The sequence below is a fragment of the Populus euphratica genome, unplaced genomic scaffold, assembly GCF_000495115.2.
Source record: "Populus euphratica unplaced genomic scaffold, PopEup_1.0 scaffold58.1, whole genome shotgun sequence".
Taxonomy (NCBI): Eukaryota; Viridiplantae; Streptophyta; class Magnoliopsida; order Malpighiales; family Salicaceae; genus Populus; species Populus euphratica.
The window spans coordinates 1,254,813-1,263,378 of NW_011499864.1; the positions used below are offsets into that span (position 1 = coordinate 1,254,813).

At 29.1% G+C, this 8,566-nt stretch overlaps 2 protein-coding genes across 5 annotated transcripts in view; one reads left to right on the forward strand and one right to left on the reverse strand.

The window, feature by feature from the left end:
• Positions 1-749, reverse strand: part of FHA2 (SMAD/FHA domain-containing protein) — a 3,848-nt gene extending 3,099 nt beyond the window's left edge. Inside the window, exon 1 of the mRNA XM_011026320.1 lies at positions 11-749. Within this exon, the coding sequence (XP_011024622.1) occupies positions 11-611 (601 nt within the window). The 5' untranslated portion in view covers positions 612-749. The remainder of the gene's footprint in view (positions 1-10) is intronic.
• Positions 750-2,236: 1,487 nt separating this feature from the next.
• Positions 2,237-5,932, forward strand: DPMS3 (dolichol-phosphate mannosyltransferase-like protein). Of its 4 annotated transcripts, XM_011026321.1 has the most exons (5): positions 2,248-2,340; positions 2,548-2,611; positions 4,458-4,583; positions 4,845-4,952; positions 5,533-5,932. In XM_011026321.1, exons 2-5 carry the CDS (start codon positions 2,582-2,584, stop codon positions 5,587-5,589), a joined length of 321 nt encoding a protein of 106 aa, XP_011024623.1. In that variant the 5' UTR covers positions 2,248-2,340; positions 2,548-2,581; the 3' UTR covers positions 5,590-5,932. The 4 variants fall into 4 exon arrangements, with proteins under 4 accessions (XP_011024624.1, XP_011024623.1, XP_011024626.1 ...); XM_011026322.1 differs by lacking the exon at positions 2,548-2,611 and having other exon boundaries at positions 2,237-2,340; XM_011026324.1 differs by lacking the exon at positions 2,248-2,340 and having other exon boundaries at positions 2,576-2,635.
• Positions 5,933-8,566: the final 2,634 nt, after the last annotated feature.

An 8,566-nucleotide genomic window follows, 5' to 3' on the forward strand; every position in this document is an offset into this window, starting at 1 on the left:
CCAGCCATTCCTGCTTTACCACCAGACCCACTTCCATATCCATACCCTTCATAACCCTCTCTCCTCATCTTCTTCCCACCACCACCACTGCCACCAACATCCTCATCGTCATCAAACTCCTCCTCATAAAACTCCCTCGCTCTCCCCTTCTTAACCGTCGCAACCGAAACCGGTCCCACCATCCTATCCGCCCCACCGGAATGATACCCATACTGCGGCACAACCGCCACATGGTGCCTAGGCGCTAACGCCCCGCCCAAAATACTCCTAACTGGGAGCAAAAAGTAAAACTCTTTATCTCCGATTTGCAACAGATCTTGTGAATCCAACTTGACCGGAGGGTTTCCTGGGAGGTGGAGTACGCCTTCGACTAGGCAACCGTTCTTGCCGAGTACTTCAAGTGCGAAACGGCGTCGCGTGAAATCGTAGAAGATGCGCGCGTGGTGGCGTGATATGTTCATCCCACCGCCAAGGCTTGAGAGGTCGACATCGACGGTGGATTTTTTCGAGTTCCGGCCTAAGATTATTGAGTATGTTTGCATATAGTACTCGAAGTCTTCTCCTTGTAGCTTCGCAAATCCGGCCTCTACGTCGCTTCCCGTCGCCCCCATTTTTTTTCCGACTGGAAGAAATCGACCCTGATTTAGGGATTTTGGAATAAACGACTCGTCGCTTCGCTTTTCACATACAAGGCAAGAAGCGAGGAAGTGGACTCTGCTCAGGACGAAAAGCAATGGGGTTTTTAAAAAATTATATTTTCATTTTGAGAATATATTACTAGTTTCCAGAACTTCGGGGTTAAATATCTTTATTATTTATCAAAAACATTTCATGTATTTTTATAATTTAAAAAAGTTATACACATGTAATTAAATAACTACAACTATATAAGATAATAAATAAATAAATAATTATTAATAATATTTAAAAACAAAATATAAAAAATATAAAAAACATATACAGATTAAAATATTTAATCTCATAAATATTTAACTTGATTATATTTGTTAATTTTTAATAATTAAAATATTTTTATATTTAATAAAATGATAATAAAAATAAATAAATATATTAGATTGAATTAATAAAAAATAAAATAATATGTAAGTGTATATATATTAAAAATATTATATAAAAATAAAATATTTTTTATTTTTAAAAACATAGTTAATCTATATAAAATATAAAAAAATTATAGATTAATTAGAAAAAAAATTTAAAAATTAAATATATAATAATAAAATTATTATTATTTAAAAAAATCTTTTAAACAAAATAAAAAAGATAATAAATATTAATGTAATTATAATTAAATTTAAAAAACAATAAACAAAATTCATTGAAATAGAAAAAATAAGAGGAAAAAAGGATCGCATTAGCTCATCTGCCCATTTCATCAAGGCTCACGTGTTCTAGGCTCTTTTTTTAATCTGCATCTAGGAAGGACCACATGTAGCCTGTTTTTATGTAAATTTGATAGTTAAAAAATTAAAATTTATATTATTTTAATTTAAAATTTTATTTTTTAATATATTTTTTACTCAAAATATATATAAAATATCTTAAAAATCATGATAAATTTATTTATAAACTAAAAAAATTCTCAAACAATTGAATTAAATCTAAAACAAAAAATCAACTCGAATTGAAATATGGTTTTTATGATGAATTTTTAAAATACAAAAACATTTAATATGAACTAAACTCGTTAAATAAAATAATTTAAAATAAATATTTTTTATTTTAATGATAAAAATCAATGTCAATAATATTTTTTTGTTATTGTTGAAATTCAGGATTTTTTTTCTCTTAATCAAGGATAAAAAATAATAAAAATAAATTTTTATACTAAAATAAAAATAAAAATAAATTAAATTTTAAGAAATTAAAATTATATAATTTATATCCTTATTTAAGTTTGATCAAAATAAATTTATTTCTGAAAGCTATAATATGCCATTTATGTTTGTCACTTTTTTGTTTTTTATTTTTTTCTTTTTTCTTTCAATCTTATTTTTTTTATAAGAATTTGAAGTTAATTATTTTTTAAATAGGATTAAAACACCAAAAATAATTAAAAAACTGAATTAAAAAGATATAAAATTTTGAAGAGTCCATCAACAGTAAAATATGAGATAATAAACAGTTAAAAATGCACAGCGAGTATAAGGTAATATATTCGTTCCAGTTTTTTTTCAATGAACATATAAACGGCGCCGTTTTGAACTAGGGATAAAAATCCCTGGTTCCCAAAATAGGCAGCCATACACAGATCTTCATCTGTTTCTTCTCGTTAGCCCTCTTCCCTTCACCGAATTGGCTTCTCTCCAATCTCCATAAGTAAGTGAACTTATATTTATCTTCCTTTTATTTATATTGCATCACATGTAGGTAAAATTTATTACTCTGAATAATTATATATTGTTTTCTTTATGAATTTATTAACGAAATATTATTTAATTTCACAAAATTGATTACTCTGAATAATTGTTTATTGTTCATGGTAAAATGCAATTGAAATCTGTGCTTTTTTTTTATCTGTTTCAGCAACAATAAAGAACAAATTGGTGTTGGAACTTTGATGTGTTTTTCAATTTTGTCTTTCGGCACAGTATGATCCTTTTATAAATTTATAGTAAGCGATGATGAACTGCATGATGAACCACTTCTGTCACTCTCTTATACAATTTGTTCTTTTTTTTAAGTCTACTATAGTTTTGATCTTCTACATCTCTTTGGCATGACTCATGGATTGGCTCTGCTTATCTCAATAATGCCTTTGTGAATTCGTTTGCTTTAGCTTAGGACAAGCGTAGCAGAATTGCATGTATGGTGAATTGGAGTAGCAATTCAAAGTGGTGGAAACTTAAGTGAAGAAGACTATTACTGTCTAGGGAATCAATTCAAGTGATCTGACTTTTGATTTCACCAGTCCATCTGAATGAAGAAAAAAGAGATCTTCTGGTTTGGAGATATGATAGCAAAGGACTTTTCCCAGTTAAGGCCTGCAATTATCTCATGAATTCTGTTATGCTCTTTTTTTTGGTTAAATCTAGCACCTCTAAAGTTGAAGCATCCACATGGTTGACAGCGTCAGATAGACTAAGCACTAGAGATGTTTTTGCTCACAGAGGAAATCTTTGCTGTCGTGGAGAATTGTTTCCATTTTGAAGTCTTCATAATGAGACATTATCTCATGTGATGCTTCATTGCCGTGGAATGTGGTTGCTTTGGGATAGAATTATGAGTAGGTGGGGGTGTGGTTTGGATTATGCGATATTTAGTTGATGAGTTGTTTCTTGGAATGGAAGTTTTTGTTACTGGACAAATGCAAAGAAGCCAACCCATGGGTCATGCCAGAAAGATGTTAGGTTTAGTCTCCTGAGGAGCTAAGTTCATATCAGGGTATAAAGCTAGAAAATGTGGCTTTTTGTGTTAGTATTATATTTGAGCAGATGCAGTTGCAAGAAGTCAATGATGAAGAATTGAGCTTAACATGAGAGTTATTTGTCCAAAATGTTAAGTGTTTTGGCTCAACTGATAACATCCCGTGGGTCAAGTTCAGAAAAAAAGTTAAATTTTAGTATTGGCTTTTGACATATTGGGTTTACTACTCTTTCAAGTTGGGACTCGGGAACAAGAAATATGGGAACTTCTAGGACATAGAGGAAAAACAATGTAGTTCAGTTTTTAACCAATTAAATATGGAATGATGAAATTAGGTTAAAAATTGTCAAAGAAAACTGGTATGAGTTAACCGAGTTAGTATAACAAATATGTAACTTGGGTAATAAGGGGCAAGCCAACCCGAGTTAACACATCAATCATGTATCTTAGATCATGAGATCAGGATAACCTGGTAGAAAAGAAATTAAAGAAAACACAGCCCATTTTTTAATTAAAAAAAAACAATGTCGAATGATGAAACCAGAAAAGAAAATAAGTAAAAAAATAATATCAAGCCGTGTTAACTTTTTAAATTCATGACCCATGTTATTAAACTAGAAATATCATACACATAAAATTATGAAACCTAATCCTTAATCAATCAAATATTGAAGGATTAGATCGGAAAAAAAATTCAATTATACAAAAGTATCCAAAACAAAAAAATAGCAATTAAAAGAGTGATGATTCAAATTGAAATAAAAAATAAATTGGAGGAGAACTATGAATTTTGTATTGAAGGTGAAATTGAAAAGAAAAATAAAAAAATAAGTATCAAATCAGAAAAAATAATATATCATAAATTTGAACTAAAGGAAAAAATTGAAAAGAAATAAAAATCAAAAGAATAAAGATCAAATTAGAAAAAACAATATATCACAAATTGGTATGGAAGGATAAACTTAAAAACAAATAAAAATTTTACAAGAGAGCCCGTAACAAAAATTAAAAAGAAAAAGAATAAGGATTGAAGTAGCCATACTTAATTGTGATTTTTTTTATCTCAACAGGAGTTTTTAATCAATATACATACAATGAAGCATATTGTAAAGATTATGGTACTGCTTGTGGCCATCTCTGCCTGTTGGATTGGGCTCTTGCAAACTTCCATTATTCCACGTAGCCATACCTGGTTGGTGAGTTTCTGATACAAGTTCATAACTTTACTTCATGGGTCTTCTTGTTTATTATTGAATTATATATATATATAGCCATACCTGGTTGGTGAGTTTCTGATTCAAGTTCATAACTTATACTCCATGGGTCTTCTTGTTTATTATTGGATTATATATATATATATATATATATATAAAAAGACTTGTTGATTCATGTGCATGCTTGTTTTGCTTTTTGTATTTGTTGGCGATTATCGTGCCCTATTTTCTCATTCATCCCAGCTTCCCATTTATTTCGTTATATCACTGGGATGCTATGGTCTATTGATGGTTGGAGTTGGCTTGATGAATTTTCCAACTTGCCCTCAAGAAGCACTGCTATTACAACAGGTATTTCACTTCTGTTTTATTAATCTTGTAGTTTATTGCTAAGATCTCCTTCTCTCCCCGTTGAGTTGGGGAAGCTGTTTCTATCCTGAGAAACAGAGATAATAGCTTGTCTAATTGAAAAGATTTTGACCTTGTAGCTAACATATTACCTTGTTTTAGACAACATCTTTGCAAGCTTGCATGGTCATGACGGTTTGAGTGTATGTAATGCTGCCCTTGTTATCAATTCGATTGCATGTAACAAATGATGGTTTTAATTAAGACAGCACCCATTATTTTTGACACATTTTCCATAGTAATCGGTACCTATATTGATGCCATACAAGTAGTAGAATTCAGGATGGAAATACTGAAGAAGACTTGTTTGATGGGATTGCCAATCTGATAGATGTTGAATGGGATATTTGGAGGCTCCTAATATATTGCTCCGGGTCATTTCCTTTTCATCTTTTCACAGCATTGAAGCTTTCATAGGACTCTGTCAATGTGTCAACTTGATTGCCAATTGTTATTTTATTTTCATAATGTCCCATCAGAACATTTTTGTGCCGATAATTTAACATTCAGTTTCTCTTCATAGGATATTGTTGAGGCCAAGGAATTTCTAAAGCGAAGAGGAGTGGATGTTTCTGAATGATAAATTATTGCAGTTTTGTGCTATCAAAATCTCTGGATTTTCGCTTGATCTCCTAGGTTTTCCTGCCCGATCAAATTTTGTGAAGAGTTGCACACCGCTAACTAGGTTTTTGGGGTTCCAGACCAGCTCCAGGACAAGATTTTCCTCTTTAAGCTCTCGTTATTTTGCTTAGGTGTAATCCCCTGATCCATTTGTGCCTTACTGATGGCATCATGTCTTTATACCATTATGCAGAAACTAAAGCATGAATACTGTTCGCACACTGTTATTGTTATACTCGAAATCTTACCTTCGGATACAGTTGTTCATCACAGCAACGAAAATGCTACAAGATTTCCAATATCCGTCCCATGCCATATTTCTTCATAGTAGTTGTATCCGTCGATGCGTCTTGGCGTGAGCTTGCCGGCTTGTCGCTAAACTGAAGCTTGTAGAGCAATGCTTTTGAAATGAATCTTGCGTCTTCCCATGAAAATATGTGTATTACATTAACAAGTCGTGGTATCAAATTTCAAAGCATTTAATGAGATTGAGAGTGAGTTTGGTAATTTCGTTGAATATATATATATATATATATTTCATTATACAAAAATATATTGTATAAATTTAACAATGAAAGATAGAAATGATAAAAGGAAAAAAAAAAACTATTGTCGTACTTCAATCCTTCTCACATAAATGAAAATCATTGTGGCTTTCAAGTGAAAATCCTAACATTAAAAAAGTATAAGTAAATTCACCACAATTATACTAATCAATTCATGATTACATAAAACTGATATACTTACACAATTACTTTTCCATCAAAATTCGCAGTGATTTCGCATGTCATTTTCGATAATTTCACACCAGGGATAAAAAATAGAAGCAAATTATCTATAATTACACGTCCTGTGAGTTTTTTTTCAAGTTATTTAGTTCTGTGATATCTATAATTCCACACCAAGGATAAAAAATGGATTACATTTTACAAAATATCTAATTCATTAGTTCAAAGTTATATTGTTTTGATGACTTTTTTAAATTATGGAATAAACCGCGCAAATCATAAATTATCAAATTAATTATATTGTTTTTTAGTCAAAATTAAAGGATAAAGATAATTAAATTATCAGTCATCACAATCATCTTTTCTTATGGAGAAAGATCAATATGACAAAAATGTTGTCCAAATCTTTATTTATCCCATCTAATAAATATCTCAAGAGATTTAATTAATAGATATACTGAAGTTTTGCATGAAAAAAAATTACAATATGAATAATATAATTAAAAATTTATTTCATATATAAAATAACATATTATTTTCAATCAGAGAAATTATAATGAGTAGAGTATTATGAAATTTGCACGGATTAATTAAATCAAGAAATTAATTCTATAATATATTCAATGTAGAACTATGTTAAGATAGTTATTATGGTAATTGACCTCCAATTATGATTCTCTTGCTTTTCCTTTTCGACAAATCTTCTTGGTCTAATGCAATCATAGGTCTAACTTTTTGATTCTTGAATGATGAAGAACAAAAGTATAGAATTATATATTAAAAAATAAAAAAACTATAGAGATATCATTGGGTCAACCAAAGAAGTCATCTAGTACCATTACGTGTGGTCAATATTGATATTATTGTTTTTCAAGTTTATCAATTTTATTATTATTTTTTAGAAATTCTATAAGCTAATCACCTTTTGCGTTTGGACTCCAAAATAGTTGTTTGAACAGCCCTAATTTCTTTCTTTAATTCTTTTTTTAAAAAATCAACTATAAAAACGTGTCAAATCAATTTACCTATTAATCAATAGCTCCTTCATGATATTCTAGTTTATTCAAATAAATTTAATATTTTATTTTATACTGGTCTCGAAAAAAAAAAAACTGTAATTTCTTGGCTTTCAAGCCAATCCCTTGCAATAATATGTTGGATATATTCTCATTTTATAAAAATAGCCAGGTGAAATACTATTCAACCAAATAATAAGAAGTTAAATAACAAGAGCTATAATCAAATATCATTTCTCACTATAATGGACTCAAGCTCATGGGATTCTTTTAGAATCCCCACATCGACGTCTCCCTCAAGCTCATGGGATTCTTTTAGAATCCTCGCGTCTCATATTTTATATTAATTTAATATATATTATTTTAAATAAAATATAACTCAAAAATATTAAAAGAGTTAAATTATATTTTAGACCCTTCTCTCCATATAATGCTAAAATTTATATATTATAAATATATCATGAATCTTTAAAATTAAAGATCTATAATCTCTTTATTTTTAATATTTTTAGCATATATATTTTTAGAATTTATTTCTTTAAAATACCATTACATTTTCTTTATATTTTTAAAGTTTATTTCTTTAAAATACCATTACACTTTCTCTTTATAAAATCAATAACTTTATTATTTAAGAGTCTATCACAGAAGAATTTTTATAGATACCAAGTACTAGTTACATGGTTTATCAAACACCACTTGCCGCTACCACAAATAATGATCACCTACCTTGTTAAGTATTATCTATTTTTATTTATCATTTTTTTGATTTTTTCATGGTAAATCACTAGATATTTTAATTATAAAAAATAAATTAAATTATTTTAATTAAAAAATTAATTAATTATCAAATATATTAATTTTATTTTTAAACATTTTAAATTTTAAGAGTCATCAAAAATGAATTTATTGCATAAATTTAACTCTTAAAGAAAAGAAAAGAAAACTGATAAAAAAATTCAACTATTATCATGCTTGTTGTTATTAATGCATGCAATGCTATACGCTCGCCGTCACATTTATGAAAACCACGGCACCTTTCAGTGAAAAGCCTGCCATTAAGAGGGAATGTATGTAAATTTATTAAAATCCTTAATAATCAATCCATAATCACATATAACTATTATATTTATAATTTTTTTGTCCATCAAGATTCAGAGTAATATTTTGTTCCAGTGTAGGGAAGATTTAC

Bases quoted from the DNA above. Each gene is read 5' to 3' on its own strand.
- DPMS3 (XM_011026321.1), top strand. From the start codon at position 2,582: ATGTGTTTTTCAATTTTGTCTTTCGGCACA. The intron at 4,584-4,844 runs GTGAGTTTCTGA...CATTCATCCCAG, and splicing joins CACGTAGCCATACCTGGTTG to CTTCCCATTTATTTCGTTAT. The intron at 4,953-5,532 runs GTATTTCACTTC...TTCTCTTCATAG, and splicing joins AAGCACTGCTATTACAACAG to GATATTGTTGAGGCCAAGGA.